Below are 17,246 nucleotides of genomic sequence, written 5' to 3'. Positions count from 1 at the left end.
TTGTCATATATTTACGATAGTTTTTTTCCCTGAATTCATTGAAAATAAAAAAAGGTTTTGTTTACAATAAATCATGACTTTTTACTAGTTTTAACTAGATTTCGAGAAATTTGCTAGATCCTCTAAATTTACTAGATTTTTTTTTTTTTTTTCTAGATATAGTAAAATCCTACTGACGGTGGCAAGCCTGACTAGGTGAGACCAAAATACTACCTGACAAATTAATTCATTATTTCTTATGCTGTGTAATGACTTTGAGCTTATTTTTTTTTATGCCCAAGTTTGTAAAATAACTTTAATTGTGTACTGAAAGTTACTGGTATCACAGTTTCTGAAGGACTATGAAAAGCGTTATTATTTTGTTGTTGTGAGACTAAGTATCTACTTTTTACTTCTTAATAAATATTCTTGTTTGTTAATCTTGGCTTTTGTGTTTTCAGTAAAGCGCTAGTTTTCTGTAATCCTACAAACATAAGGAAATATCACCAGTCGATTTATTTGCATTAGTTTTATTGGTATATGTTAAAGAGGCTGTGAACTAATAATTTTTGTTCGTTTTAAGTTTCAAATTATATCTTTACTTCCCTGGGAAAAAACTTTGTTTTTTAAAACTAATCTTTATTAGCCTCTTAGACACTGAACACTCAACTGTTATGAAAGAATTTGGAAAGCTGAAAACATGGGTTTCAGCGTGTCAACAGACCTGCTGGCAGAATCCGGTAAAAGAAAAAATATCATTGCTAGCGCTAGGGTACAAGCTAAAAAGTTCTAAATCGACCACAGAAAAGGCCAGCGAGGAATAAGACTGTGGTTAGATGTAAAAAGTTGCAAAACTAACAATGGACTAAATTTCAAGACTACAACTTCTATCCTCTGAAGTGTGATTTTTTGTTTTTGATTTTTTATTTGTTGTCATCTGATAGTTCTATCGGCTGTAGTCGAATGGGGCTATGCGAAGTACTTCGGTTCATTCCTTGACGAAAACCTTTCCTAACTACATTACGTGTATCCCGTTGATATGAAGGTTTCCAGTAAGCCTGTCATTTTAAGGAAACTGGAGCATACGTTCCCTCAAAAATCTCTTCGTCTACTTTACAATAGACTTCTGAAACCTCAATTATAATATTGTGCGTCAATTTGCTTGTCAACAGTCACATGCCACCTGACAAAGCTTGGTTCAATCCACGAACGTGCCCTAAAACTAATTGTAAGTATGGACAAATTTCTTTCACTTGCATCACTTTATCATTTATGATGCTCAGTTATCGTTTTCAAATTTTTTCCGGAATACTTCCATCAGCATTCAACAAACAGTTCGATCTGGTATGAGAACAACATGTAAAGAAAACGAGACCTGGATCAATCATTCTAGGTAGACGAAAACCTGCAGTAAGATGGGATTCGGCCCCGGATGTGGTTTGCGCCCAAATGTGGAACATGCTTTCACAAGAAGTTAGATGCAGGAGCTCCCTTGGTCTTGTAAAATAATTAAATTCTGATTCGCTTTCAATAAATAGAGTTAATTAATAATTAAGAGATTTTTGGTTATCTAATTATTTTATTAATATTATTATTGTCTCCGTTTTTATTGTTATTGCTATTATTTTGTAAGGTTAAGGGGGCTGTGCTCTCGGGAAAGAAGGGGAAAATTATTATATCTTGAATTGTTTTGATGAGGGATGGGGTTGTGTTGAAGAGTGAAACGAGAGCTGTATCACGTGAATAAGAGAAATTGTTAAGTTCAAGGAACTCGTCTTGTGTTTTTGCATAGAGAAGTATAATTTATGTTTGTTTATTTCTATTTGTATTAATAAAACCCACTTGAATCTGTATCCGAATATACATGGTAATCCAGAGAAATTTATTAAAGTTATTAGTGATATGTACAAGAATAACATTATTGTGCTTAATATCGGGAATGAAGTTAGTGGCAGGTCTCGTATTGAAGCAGGAGTTAAGCCGGGTTTCGTTCTATCTCCATGTATAACTATCATTTTGACAGACTTTGTTCTAAGGAACACGGCATAGGCTTTGGGAGAGCATGGAATCAAATGCCAAAATAAAGCTATCATAGACTTAGAATATACGATTGATGTTTTGGAGGTTTCTGGAAATCGGTGGACAAGAATATGCTTGAAAATTAATGTTAAGAATACTAAGACGGAGGAAGATATGCTAGATGTTTTTCAGAGGAATTGTCTACGGATTCTCTTGGATATCCGTCTGACTGACCGTATTTCTAGCAGTAAACAGAATGAAAAATGTGGTTTGATGGATGTTATCTAGGACTGTAATGAGAGAAAGGTTGATATGGCTAGGATAAATTCTGCGCATGAAGGATGGATATTGTCAAAAATCGTCCTTCTTCAGCCAACCGTCTATGGCCAAATAAAATTCAGTTCTTCCTTGAATTGAGCTAGAGGAGGTCGCAAGGAAGGATTTAAGGCAAATTATAACTTCTTTAGAGGGTGCAAAGGAGAATTCTTTAAATAGATTGGGATGAAGGTGCGCAGCCGTGTTGGTCTCAGGCACCTTGGTGCTGGAGTGAGTAGTTAATAATAGTAATAGCAATAGGGGTCCGTTTAGCCGAAATAACATTTGATCGTTATTTTCTAGCTGATTGAAGGCACAAAATAAAACCTCCGAATTTTATGAATTCCAAGTCTTTTAGTCCTTTTGTGTGAAATAATAAAAAAAAAACAAAAAAAACACCCATTGATAAAGAGTCAAACAATAAGGCTGAGCGAGTCTTATGTGATCAGAAAAAAAAACATTTTGACCCATTCTCAGGCCAAACAGTTCAAAGAAGAAACATTTCAATGACAAAACCTCTTTTAGAGGGTTTGACACTTATTTCTGTCGGCTTTTAATTGGGGGATGGCTGGCCCCCAGCCCCCCATTGCACTTCCTGGCTGAAGGGCCAAGAAACGGAGATCAGCACCGCCGATTTGGACCTTAAGGGTCTAGTGTCGTCATACTTTTAATTAGAATTTTGATTTTTTTTTTTTTTTGGTGCTGATATTTTGACTGATAAAACACACCAGTCAAAATACAAATCACTAAATGTAAGGTACAATTGACACTCTAGCCTTTAGAGGTTTTAAGGACGTGGTACTCCTGCTCATATCTGTTTACAATAAGTTCGACTTTAACTTATCGATTAAAAGAGACTCTAAGCTAAAAGTTAGAGTACGCGAATAATAAATAATTTACCTTATACAGAAACTGATCATTCTTCTGTCCTTTCTCTGACACATCAACCGTATAAGCGACGTACTCAGTTTTGTTTTCACTTGCAGTATCTATTGTGATATTCTTCTTGACAATTGCAATATTTACGAACATAGGGATACACAGAATCACAGAGCAAATAAATACACCGGTTATGACAAAATAGCTTAAAGTTCTACCAAACTGCCTCTTTCTAATTGTTTTGAGAAAAGTATATCTCCAGAATGCTAAGCTTAAAGTTAGCAGAATTGAATAAGTGTGAAACACTTGAGAAAAAAACGCATGGAATAGGTTGAAACAGGCCCAAGAAAAAGTGTGGATGTCCTCGAGGCTGCGAATCCAGAATAGCTCATAGAAATGTATAGACCAAGGAATATACTCCAGCATCACAAGGCCGTCAGCAATAGCCAAAGCTGAAAGCAAGCTATAAAAAGGCGATCTTAGTTTTTTGTCTGTGAGAATTAAAATAACAAACGAATTTAGTATAACTCCTAAGATGCTGACTATTAAGCTAATACAGCCATGATATGGACGATAAGCGATTCCAACCGTTCTGAAGATGCTTCCACATATTCCATCAAAGCTTTTATTTAAAAGTTCCTCTTCTTCAGCGTTGGTTCTAGTTACATTCATACTTGGGTTTTCCTAAAACATCGAAAACAGATAATCTATTAGTAATCGTCAAAAATCATTCGTGGTCATATAGTTTATTTTGTGTTAATTACACATGCTGAAGTATATGAAGTTTACTTCATATACTTTTATGAAGTATAAAAGGACCTGTTACTAAAATCTTCAATATTTACCTTTTTGTTAAGGGATGTTCAAAATAAGGTATTTACGCGGAATTACGAATCCGGGGGGGGGGTTCTAGTTTTCATTAAATAAAAAAAGATTTTGTTTCACTTTAAAGTAGGAAGCGAAATTAAAACTTAAAAATGTCATAAAGCCAGACTTCAGTTTATTTAGCAAGGGGTTGAGGAGGAGGTATCCTCCTTCCTATACGGAATAAACTGTGTTCGTTTTAAGTTTTAATACTTGCGCCTTACTTCCAGTTGAATAAAAATTATGTTTTTGTTTGTTTAATTTCTGATCGTTTTTCAAGTCATGGCAAGGTCTAACCAAGATAAGATGTGAGTTACCGACCATATTAGCTCCCGATCTATTGCTGTTAAGTTTTATACATCAATAATTGTAAATTGCTTGATAGAGCCCCGCCTTTGCAGTTTTTCTGCTTAAGAAGTAAAACGTTGGATTATAATTGAAATTGTGGACAAAATTTGCATATTTCGTCAAAACTTTCGATAAAAGTAGTTTTGTTGAATGAATCCTTACTTATGTTTTTACTACCAAATTTTGGGTGGAAATAGAGGGGTAGTATAGTTCAAATAGATGGAAATTAAGCGTGAATTTTGATATTCTACATTGCTGAATCCCTCACGACCTGGAAAATACGACCTGTACTCTATGAAGTTTCATTATGTTGTATATTTACGTTTAAATACATAGAAAAATTGTATATAAAGAGGAAAAGAGATATATTAACTTTTAAAACGCTGAAAACAAAGGTCTTGGTAGCACACACTAACACCCCACCCATAAGAAAATTCCAGGCGAGGTTCATGATGTCCGGTCTCACATTTTTCACCTATGCCGCTAAACATGTGAACCTGGTATTTTATCATATATAAAAAAGATTGTTCCAATAGGAGGGGCAGTATTATCCCCCCCTCCAAAGAACTTCTAATAAAGGCGTAGACCAAAAATATTCCTGGGAATCAAGAAAGAATATATATCGAAACGATCACCTAAGGTAAAAAAAAGTAAATAAAAAAAAATAATAATAAGCATACATCCGTGGTCTTTATTTTAGGAAAAACAATTACAAAATTCCAAATGTTTGAAGATAGGAGCCTGAAACCTTTGCAGATGGGGTTCTCTGATGTACTGAAAGTTAATGATATGATTTTCATTAACACCACTTACCTTTTTGAGGCCGTTCCCTCTTCTGTTTTTCAAAAATCAGGCCAGTTTCCTAATGCTCGTAAGTTTTGAAGGGTACTATTAAATTTAATGTATTTATTTAGTTAAAATCAGCATAAAAGGCAATTCTCTGCATATATTAATTATTATAAAAATCCGTTGCTTATAGTTTCGGTTACTATTAACCCGAGTCACTCCATATTTACTTTTTGTCTCTACGAAATCTTTGAAAAAAATATCAAACAAACAAAAACACCAGAAACAAGCTTCGTGTACAAAATAGTGAAATTTGGAATAGAGGGCAAAGTTGTGTTCAGCCCCTTCTTTCTTCCTGTACAAGCACTTACACAAGGACACCAAGGGGAGCTATATGACTAAGCAACTCTCCCCTGTCCTCACAATTTAAAGATTTTGAAATTTTTCTTAATGATTTCTTATATTTTACGGGTAATTCCCATATTTTTTGTGTCTTTTTTACGTCTCTTTTCCTTAAAGAAATATCACTTCCTGAAAAATTCAAGTGTAATTGCCTGTATTTGCGCAAAAAAAAAAAAATAAGTAGTAAGCTGAATAATTTCATATTATATAAGTTTTTTGACATTGGAAAAAACATTCTTAACTTGAAAAATGTCCGTGAACTCAGCAGAACTGGTTACAACATTACATTCTGGGCCATTGTAAACACTGTCAGTACAAAGCAACTGTATTTGCCCTCATAATTTCAGTCGAATTTTTACCACACATGTATTTTCTAACGGGCTTACTACCCTGTTTATAGAGAGGGTTAGAGAGGGACGTTGATTTCAAAATATTAATACTAACAAATACACAGCCACACTACCAATTGAAAAATAAATATGCCTGCCAGAAAAAAGTAATGTAAATTGAACTACAAAAGTAATTTATTTTCATGTACCAATTATACGTAAGTATATATAATCCAATCGAAATTAAAAACAGCAGGGAGTTTAGAGACAAGGGTAGGGGGATTATACCAAATAAAACTCAGTTCTAATCACTTTTTCTAGGCAATCAAAGATATTTTGAATGTCTAATGTTATGTGTTCTGATTATGCTCTTGTGGCGTTTTATTCTTATACTTTGGTTTAATAAGAGACAAATGTGGTCTTTTTGTTTGCGTAGCTTCAAATCTATCAGCTGCACCCAAATAAGATAATAGTTTGTTTAAAAAGAAATCACACCTCACAACTAGATTACTATTCCGTTAACTGGCTAACGAAACTTGAATTTCCTGGCCTTTGCAGGAATCCTGTAGTGTGAATACTGAATTCCCAGGAAAATCTACTCGTAATTCATCAGCTTGTGACCTCGCGCAAGACATTTTTCAATAAAATATTAGCTGAAAACGTAAATGCTGGAGACGGGCATCCATGTTTATCTGTCGATCCAACATAGGGCCAATATCTAAAAGATTGGTCGTTAGATATGTTTCCTGGGGCTTCTTGTTTTTTGTTGTTTTTTTTTTACACATAATCTGATACTCTTTAATGTTCCTTTAATTCAATAGTAATGGTTGTATTGTTCTTAGTGTCTATGATACAGGCAAAATTACACGAGAAACATACCTAAGCATAAAATGCCAAGTGTTTTGAGTCTTTTTGCAAAATGCCTTTTTACTAGTTTCATAATACCTAGGGGACAAAAGAATAGAATAAAGAAATATGCGATTAGAATACTGCGAGAACAACAATTACGAGTCAAAATTTGATATTAATTTTCTTTATCAGCAGTATCACTTCGTGCTTCTATTCTCCGTGGTATTTTTTCTGATGAGCTTATTGTGCAGCCAAAAACTGAAAATGTCACATATATTCGCACTTGGTCTCATACATCAAATCTAGACCATGTGGTTACTTCGATTGATTTCCCAATTTCTGTGGTTACCGTAATATATATTTACCAATTATCAAACCATCTTCCCATAGCAGCGTCTTTTAAACTAGATTCAACATATATACAAATGAACCAAGGTACACAAAGCCTAAGTGGTTTTTAAAGATAGATTGGGATAAGACTGATTTGCTCCTATATCAACAAGTTCATGATCCTATTTGGCAAAAAATTCACATCCCTTTCCAGCTTCTTCAGACATCTTGCCCTATTGATGACATTGAGATAGAGATTGCTCTTGATTTTTATTGTGCTGAGATTTGGCAAGCTCTAAGATATGCCGAAAAAGCAGCTGTTCCAACTTGAAACATAGGCATCGGCACTCAAGTCCCCAGTCGGTCAAAAACCGCAGAACTCTGTGAAGCATGCTCCATTGCGAAGCTTTGGTTTTCTATTTGGAAAGATAATGATCGTCCTAGGTCGGGTGTTTTGAATGATATTTGACTCTATACAAAAAAAAATTCAATCAAGCTAGCTCGTCACCGTGAAGGCATTGTTGATTCGTATGCGCTTAGAGTTTCTACTTAGCTCAGTTCCATTTGGAAAATCCTTGCTGACCCAAACGCCACATCCTTGAATACTCCCAAAGCTTCTGATGTTCCTCTATCTGAGTGGAAAACACATTTTTCAAACGAATTCGCCACGCCAAATCCAACTTTAGAGTCTAAATATGAAACTGAGCTTGATGAATTTCTATCTATTTACCCGGAGTCTCACTATGCTGTTACAATGCAAGCCATAAAAAAGGCAGTCTCTAAGCTCAAACAGAAAGCTTCGTTTGGTATAGATAATATTAAGATATTTCACGTACTCCATGGAACCCCTTTGCTCATGTCCCACCTAGGATAGCTCATGCAAATGATTTTCTATGTTTTTACACTACAGTCGTCTTTTTGCATTGGTGCTCTCACTCCCATCCACAAGAAAGGCAAATCCAACACTCAATGTTTGACCTTTAGGCCTATTACAATCTCTACAACATTCTGTAAAGAGTTTGAGCTGCCTTTTGTTGATAAAATTAAAGGAGAAATATAGTGTTCCACCATACCAGTTTGGTTTTCAGAATAAAATAGGATACACTGATTCACTTAGTGCTGTAGCTGATGTCCTAATAGAGGCTGAACTGGCCCAAGAGGGTCACGTTCTAGAAACACACGATGCTAGGTGTGCATTTGACTCATTATTGCACGGAGCCATGCTCCTTCATACAGTAAAAAGAGGTGTTCACCCCTCTATTATTCGCACCTTGAGAAATTTGTATTCGCGGCTTAAAGTACGCATTAAAATTACAAATCTATGTAGCTTGCCGGTTTCCAATTCATCTAATCTAACACAGGCTCCATGAGATAGCCTCCAATAAGCCACCGAATGATCTGAATAGTTTTGTCTCCGTTTATAAAGCTACACTTCAAGGTGCTATCACTTCGCCTATTCTTTTTAACAACGTAGTTCAAGATGCTCAATCAAAATGCATATCCTCATGCATTGAGGCAGCAACAAACGTGAAACTTGTCTGTTATACGGATGATGTCCTTAATCTTTGCAGGTCATTACAGCGTATCAAAGAAAACTTCAGCATACTCGAGAGTGAATATTCTAAATTGGGACTGGAATGTAATTCTGAGAAATATGAGATTTTTTTTTATTTAATTGGGGTAATTCGGGTCCCACACTGTCAGTCCAACTGGGACGTTCTTTAAGAAAGCCAATAGAAAAACTTGTTTATCTTGGTCTATCAATTGGCCCATCCCTAAAGAAAGTCTGTTCTCTGGTGATTTCCCACCTTGAACAAAAAATGTGCTGGGTCTTATGCTTCAGTCGTCCGAAATAAAAAACATTTCAACCGAATAATCCTAGCTAAACTTTATAATTCAACAGCGCTACCATATTTTCTATACACAGCACCATTTTGGAAGATTTTTTCACAAACAGATAAACGTAAACTCCGTTCAGTATATCCAGCAATAGCTCTATCAAAACGTATTTCGAAACACAATTGCAGCATCGATTTTGATCCCTGTGATAATTCTTATACAGTGATATTTAAAGTTGTATGTATGTAAAAGCTGTTCAGTGGTTAATAGATGTTCTTTATTAATTATTCTGATAGCTGTCATGTCTTTTTTTTTTTCTCCTATTCCTTTTTTTTTGTATTTTTATGTACTCCGTTTCTGTGCACTTTTGTATTGTATGACGGGTATGAACGAATCAATGACTAGGTTAGTTTTCTTCACTTTCAATTTAATTCGTTCTACTCTTCAATGTTGCATGTCTTGTAGGTTGGATATTTTTTCGTTCTTCATTTTTGTTTTTGACTCGTTGTAATTGTTGCTGACGCAAGTAGTCTAACTGTATATTTCTTTGTTCTTCATTTTCGTTTTGTATTACTTTAGACGTTTTTTCAATACGTTTACCTTAGCTGCTTGGATTGGTCCTGTCAAATTTGATGGTATATTTTATTCATTTGTCCTCTAGGCATTGTGAGACTTAAAGCGCCTTTTCTGCCAATTTTCCAAAATATTTTTGACACGTCCTGATTCTCGCTGTTGCTTGTAATTCTTGTTGCTGCTTATCCTTCTAGCCACATATTTCTTTGTTCTCGCTGTGGCATATCTTTTAACTGAATATTTATCTCTTCTTTCTTTCATTTTTAATTCGTTCTGCTCCTCGTTGTCGTATGTTTTGTAACCGCACATTTTATCTTCACTATCAATTTTGACTCGTTGTAATTTTCATTATCATAAGTATTCTGACCGTATCTTTTTTTGTTGATTGTTGTCTTTTATCACTACTTTTAATATTTTTTTTCAATACTCTTTGCCTTTTTTGCTTACTATTTCTTTGTTCTTCATTTTCGTTTCCAATAACTTCAGACATTTTTTCAAAACCCTTTACCTTAGCTCCTCGAATTGTTTTTTTTTTTTTGTTTTTTTTTTTAATTTTGATGGTGTGGATCATTCATTTATCTTCTAGTCATTACTACACTGCTTAAAACGCCTTTCAAACAGTTCGTGATAACGAACTGTAAGTAAGGAGCGACCAGGCTCGATAGTAACCAAAATTCTCAATTACGTAATTTTGATACCAATAGATATTTCAAAAGAATATGATTTTTATGATGTCTTTAAATATGTAAGCTTCATTAAGTTTGCTCTTTACCAATAAAAGGTTACCAGCCTGAGAAAATTTGCCTGATTTTCAAAAAATGGGAGAAACACCCTCTAAATGTCATAGAATCTTAATCACAATTCCACCATCAGATTCAGCACATCAAAGAACCTTACAGCAGAGGTTTCAAGCTCCTATCTCCAAAAATGTGGAATTTTGTGTTTTCTACCAGAGTAAAGATCACGGTTGCGTGTTTATTTGTTTTTTTTTTGTTTTTGTTTTTTTCCAGGGGTGATCGTTTCGACCCAGTGGGACTAGAATTGGGAGAGAGCTCATTCTAACGGAAATTAGAAGTGCTAGTGTCCTTTTTAAATGACCAAAAGAATTGGAGGGCACCTAGGCCCCCTCCCACGTCACGTTTTTTCTCAAAATTATCCAATCAAAACTTTTTGATAGCTGTTTTGTTCAGCATAGTTGGAAATCCTAATAGCAATCTCTTTGGAGATAAAATGGCCACCCCTCCCCCCTCACAGCCCCTGTGGAAAGGTCTTGAAGTTAAAAGATTTGCCCATTGTTAAGGTATAGTATTTGTTTTTGGGCATTATGCATATATTTTCCGGGTTAGGAGGGGACGATAAATTTCCTGCTGGGAGGTGGGGGGGGGGTGCATGGGGAGAACTTGCCATGGAGAGGGAAGCTTTCTGGGTTGAAGTTTTCAAAGGAGATTTTATACTGGGTGAATTTACCAGAATTCCTATATGAAATTTCTTTATAAGTCTTGCTTTCTCTTTACCGACACGATTTTGCGCGTGGAACTGTTAAAGGTAATTGTCCGGAGCATTAGGAGGGTTGCCCCCTCCTCAACACCTCGCTCTTTACGCCAAAATTTGAAATTTCGTCCCAATTCTTCAAAAACGACTCCTGAAACATAAGGGCCATTTAATTAGAACAATGAGTAGCTTTTTTTAAAGTGCCAAAAAATTTTAGCGTGAAAAGCGAGATGTTGAGGAGGGAGTAACCCCCTCAAATAGGTAATAATTTCCGTTCGTTTTACGTTTTAATGGTGCTCCTTACTTTCAGTTGGAAAAGCTTTTTTTTGTTTAATTGTAAATAGACCCATTACAACTAATATTTATATTCAGCTATGTTCCTTTTGTACATGCGGCATAGATACTAAAAACTATAGAATTGCTCCTAGGAGGAGGGGGGATGTTGTAATTTATTCTCTTGAAATATCCTCATAAATATGACGTCACTCACGGGATTTTTCTCCCGAAAATTTAGGGTCTTAACAAATTTTATGAAACTCGTGACCTATACAGATCGTTTTTTTAGGTAAGAAAAGCATAGGATGCCACTTTAGAAAAAAAATGGAGCCTCTTTGAGAAATTGTATATATGAATAAATATACAACTATTGCTCGTTTAAAGAGATAAGATATAGAGCACTGGGAGACCGGTGGCCTCACCGCCGGTCCCAGGCATGGCTACGCAGCAGGTCTAAATATATTGATTCTTACTGTCGCTTGTCTTCTAACCGTAGACAATGTGAACTTCTTCTTGATGTTATGGCGTTACCATAGGTTCGATTAAACCACCCTAGGAAAAATACAAATTCTTCCTTAAAGTTGTCACCTATTCAGTTTATTCTTGTGGCCAGAAATGTCAATATGTGTCACTATAGGTAAGATACAACAAAACCTGGGAAATACGTATTCTTTCTTAGGTTGACACCTATTTAGATGTTTCTTGTGACCAAATATGTCATTTTGCCAGTTTTAAAACTTAAAAAAAAACAAAAACAAAAAAATATACAAACCCTCCGGGAATAATAAGAATTCTTCCTTAAAGTTGTCACCTATTTAGGTCGTTTTTGTGGTCAAAAATGTCAATATGCCAGTTTTAAGAAAAAAACCTAAAACTATGCTACCAATTTTGAGGAAAATTCTATTAAGAAATTAAAATTATAAAAAAATTGAAATAAAAAAATTATTAATTTAAAAAAAACATAAACTAACAATAAGATTTTTTGTTGACAGTTGCCAGAGCTTCCTTCCACACTTCATTATGTGTTGGTCGTCAAAAATATACTGGATTTATACAGTGATCGTCATCATCAGAAATACTACAAATAAAACAATTAAGACCTGTAATATATATACAAAATAAAATAATTACATATTGTTTATTGCTCTTATTTTTTTCAAAGCAATATCAGAAGCAATTCTTCTTGACCTCCTATTCTTAGATATTCTCTTAGATAACAGCATTTTCCAATATTTTGGCTTAAAAGGCTTAGGGGATGATAGTTCTACTCCTGTTTGTCGTAATTTCTGTGCATTCTAAGTTAAACTTGATAATTCGTTGCAATTTTTTGTTTCGTCTTGGGTCTCAGTTTCTCAGTTATAGTTATTTCTGTTGGTCTTAAGTTTTTAATTATTATTTTACTTTTGTGTCTGCTTGTTTTTGGTTTGAAAAAGTTTGGAAAAAGGTTTTTTAAGGCTAATTTAGGAAATAATAGTTATATTCTGATTCAAATGAACAGTAATTTTTAATTGCACTGTTTTTTACTTTTAATTTCGAGTAAAAACCTAAAGCCCTTTGAAAATTAAATATAATTGAAATAAGAAGTAAACGATTGAAATAACCACTTTCTAAAACCCTTGAACGAAATTTTTTAGTCTCCCACACTGCGTCAAACTTTTACATGGGTAGTACTGGTGTTTCTCCCTTTCTAGCAATTTTTTTCATGGATTATTTTGTCGATCCAATGGCCGAAAAAATCAAAATAACGCTTAGTTAAACGGAAATCAAAATAACTAGTGTTTATTGTTTCAAGTAGCAAAAAAGATCACGCCACTGTAAAGTATTGGTTTCTGCCGCTTTGTGCAGCATGCAGCAATTTTTGCCGAAATTGGCCTAATCTACAGAAAAATATAAATTTTGAAACAGCCGATCTATTTAAATGGTCTATAGTCATTAATTGGAGGTTTAAAGTTCCTGGTTTTGAAAATTTAGGAACTTTCCATTTCAAAATGGGTAGAATAACGGCTGTGCCTTGTCTTTTTCTTTTTTCCCAAGGGTTGTGCTGATTGTACTGACACACACATCGTTGAAAATAATATGGAACTCATTCGAATGGAAACTAAAAGTCCTAGCACCTTTTCTAAGTGAACAATGCGATTGCCCTGCAACAAATGCTGTTATCAGCCGCAAAACAACTATATTGGCCGGATAATTCCGAAACGCCAGTGACCGACAATTCTGAGATAGTCAATCGACTGAAAACTATTTAACGGCTGTATATAAAATCAGATCCTCTTCCAATTTTTAATTCAACCCTCTGCCCCTTAAAAAAACATCTCCTTCTATCCTCTACCCTCCCAAAAACCCTGAACTTTGATGGACTTGGAAAACTTCGTGACTTCATATATTTTTGAATCTAATTGGTTTCATGTAATTTAGCACCAACGTATGTGTACAAGCGAGCCTTGAAGACGTGTATGACGGTAAATTCTATACCAATTCAGCCAATAAGTCAACATACCATTTGATTGGCTATTTGATGACCTGTAAAATATCATGACTGCTCCTGTCGTAGATGGACGGTTAAGTAATATAAAAACGAATTCTCTGGTAGAATAAAGAATAAAAATACTGATTAATGCCTTGGGTAATCAAATTGCTTTAAAGGCATTAAAATGTCTTTAACATTTCAATGGAAGTAGTTGTGCTAGTTATATAAGACTTTTTAGAAAGTTCTAGGAATTAGTATATGAACTCATCACAGAAATTTGCTTTCACATATATCCTTGCATTTGCAAAGGAGAAGTTATTAAGGAGCAACCTACAAAGCGTCCAGCAGAGGTTCTAGTTCCGCATCAAGAATGGCATCAGAGTCTCGCAAGTATTTTCAACCAAAGAAAGTAAGGAAGCAGAGTCACAAGGTCGGATTTTCCTGTGGATTTTAACCTTCCAGGTATGCTCACTAGCTTGAGTGCCAAGAGGGTTGTCAATTACCATCTGTCGGGTTCATTTTCCGGGGAATCCTCCCGAAACTTTTGCTCGACACACCAGTCACATCAGCAGCTCTCCCGAAGTCTGCAGGAGACTTGACGAGCAACCTATAGAAGTAACTGTTCCATGGGCAGCTGGCAGAACACGTCTCTTTCCGTCAACTTGAATCTGTGGATGCTGATCTACCGTAAACTTGTAACGTGTAGTGAAGACCCATCTAATGTGTTTAGCTGAAAGTCCAAATTGTCGATACCTAAGGTAGAGAAAAGTCTTTTCTGCAGATTCGAAGAAATGAAAATCTAGTCTTCCAAAATTTCCCTCAGCTATTTTCCCTGACTCCAGCAGGCATTCAAACTCGACTGGATCAAGCACTATCATACAAAAGAAGTTTTACAGGGAGTCAGGGACAATTTTCATAGCTTTGGAAAAGTCGGCATCGTAAGCATTTTCCCCTTCTTTACTTTTCCGGCAGTTTCTAGCAGCGATTATTTCTTTTCGCATGTGCCTGCCGTAGTGCAAGTTTAAAAACCTTCGTTTAAGGAGTGAGAACATGAACCCCCTAAAGATGTCCCCGACCTAGTGCTCAACCTTGTTACTGGCCAACTGCTTGCTTTCACTCGACGAGACAGATGAATGTCCTCTTCGTCGGACCTGCTCAAAAGGGTTATAGAGCTTACCTCTGGTAAGAGTGCAGCGCCATATTGGTTCATGGCCGTCTGAACATTGACCTGCCTAGCGTCTTCAACGCATGAACTTGAATCTTCGGCATCCGTGGTTTATGATCCGACTATCATACGAGGACTGTGATCCGTACACAGTCCTCGTCCATATTTAGCCGAAGTGACAGGATCTGTTCCAGAAAATGAAAAGCCATTAGTAAGCGCCCGAAAAATACCCATAATATCTGTCCTTCTTCTTGCCGCCAGAATCCAACTTCGCCTTCAAATCGATTTAAAAGTTTCTGCTTGGGCCTATAGCTCCTGATGGGATTTACTCAATAAATGACCCGAGCAATATCTTATTGTACTCTTCGCAAAGTCCATTAAGGTAATAGATTTGCCATTGCGACACTTCGGTTCAAATATCTGGCAAAACGAGTCAAAAGTTGCAATAGCCCTTATTGACCCATCGTCTTCTTTGGGCTTACAGTCCATAAACAGTTCTTCATGCACTTGTCATGGTATCTGACATCCTTTGCTGGCATATGTATTGACACTTTTTTATCTCCTTTAATATAGAGTGGAACATAAGGATATTGACCACAAGCTACCTTTGCTTGCTTGCATATCATTTCTTGCTGGTTGTAAGTCTCTACTCGGTGCAACTGTTCTCTTATCTTACGGAGCTTACTGCAGATCAAACACAGACTATAGTCAAAGTTCTCGCCTGTGCTTTCTCTTGTGGTCGGACGAGCCAGCTCTGTGCTTGGAGCTGCACTGGCAAGCCAGGAAACCCTTTTATCGCACTCAATGTGGTTTGTGCTTGTGAACTTTTTTCTGCATGGATCATGCCACTTAGGATATAACTCATCACTAGCGGAATCTATCACTTTCATTACGCACTCAGAAAGTTTGTCTTTTCTTTTGGAAGCAGCTCGGTTGGACGATTTTATGCTCATTCCTGTCACCTTTCCAGTCGGGTCCTGACATATTAAGCATCTCGAGAAGTCGAAAGATTCTGTAATATCCATGTGGTTGCTAGTCTTCGCTGGAATCTCATATTTGACCGCAGTCAACCCAGCCTAGAAGAACAGCACAAATGAACTCAAAAGCAATTATTGGCCTTTAAATTTTTTCTTGCACCGGTAGAGCGAGAGAGATGTTAACTATTTGCTTTTAGTACGTGCTGATGTAATGTACCCCAGTAAAAAGTCGCCAGTCCCTCATATTGGAGGGCTTGAAGGGCTTTGGAGGGCTTTGACGATTCAGGCTTAGGAAATTTGACTCATTGGCCTATGTGAATTTTCCAAACTAGAAAACCCCAGGCTCCAGTAAACTCGAGCTGAAACCGTAGCATTTACTAAATTGACTAAGTGACTTTCAAGTTATTTTTTTCGGGCGATAATGCCTCGTATTAAACGTCTGGTCGTTCAAGTCAGCCTCGAGTGTGTCTGTGTGTAGTCCAGCATGAATCACGGTTGTACCTACTATCGGAAAAAAGTAGGGGGATAGCAACGGTAATAAAACTAACAGAATATATAACATAACCCAGCCTACATTGTGGAACCGCAGGGAAGTAGCCTACAACTCTTTTTCTTTTTTTACAGGGTTTGGATTAATTTTAAAAAAAAAATCCTCGTTAAAAATCAGAATTCATCCCAAAAATTTGCAATAAAAGTAAAAATCCGAGATTAAATCTAGATTAATTCGGACATGGAATGTACACCAGTCCCCAGTTCTTGAATCCTTGGGCAGGGGGGAAATGGAACAAACTTAATTTCAGAAGAAAACTCAACAATTGTAATACAAGAATGAAAACCCGACAATGAAAACCCCACAATGAAACAACAATACTAGGCTAGAAAATATGGTGTACCTCACGCAAGATGTTGTTGCCGGAATCCTTGCCTTTAGCTAGATCAGATAAATATCGTAACTTTTGCTACTTTGTGCAACTAAAACCCGATATGTAGTATGCTCGGGTTTTTTATTGCTGTGGAAACCAAATTCGCGCATGAGATCGCAGAATGAGGCATCTGTTATTTTCCTGGTTAAAAAAATTAGTTGTATAGAATGTAAATACATGGTTTGATTCAGAAAAGAGCGATCTATCGTTTGGTTGAATAATAATTATAGGTTGTGTTGAAAATATTTTGAGTAAAACGCGACTATTTAGAAAATTTTCTCTTTTTTTTTGGGGGGGGGGGGTGATTCTCTTGTTCAAACGCTAATATTTTCTTGCAGATTCAAATCTCAACTTTTGTTTTTATTAACAGCGTGTAAAGGACATTCTGACGGTTCGAATGATGTGCAGTTTGATCCGTTTTAATTTTTTTAT

The 17,246-nt window shown here is 35.9% G+C and overlaps 1 protein-coding gene across 1 annotated transcript in view; it reads right to left on the bottom strand.

The window, feature by feature from the left end:
- Nucleotides 1-16,816, bottom strand: part of LOC148946886 (G protein-coupled receptor dmsr-1-like) — a 98,156-nt gene extending 81,340 nt beyond the window's left edge. The window contains exons 1-2 of the mRNA XM_089097181.1: nt 16,785-16,816; nt 3,214-3,876 (exon numbers count right to left, since the gene is read on the bottom strand). Coding sequence (XP_088953307.1) covers nt 3,214-3,864 — 651 coding nt within the window. The 5' untranslated portion in view covers nt 3,865-3,876; nt 16,785-16,816. The remainder of the gene's footprint in view (nt 1-3,213; nt 3,877-16,784) is intronic.
- Between the last annotated feature and the right edge of the window lie 430 nt (nt 16,817-17,246).

Source organism: Artemia sp. Qi Xiang Cuo, chromosome 11, assembly GCF_049724085.1.
Source record: "Artemia sp. Qi Xiang Cuo chromosome 11, ASM4972408v1, whole genome shotgun sequence".
Lineage (NCBI taxonomy): Eukaryota > Metazoa > Arthropoda > Branchiopoda > Anostraca > Artemiidae > Artemia > Artemia sp. Qi Xiang Cuo.
The sequence above is the reverse complement of the archived record's forward strand: the minus strand, read 5'-3'. Positions and strand labels throughout refer to the sequence as shown.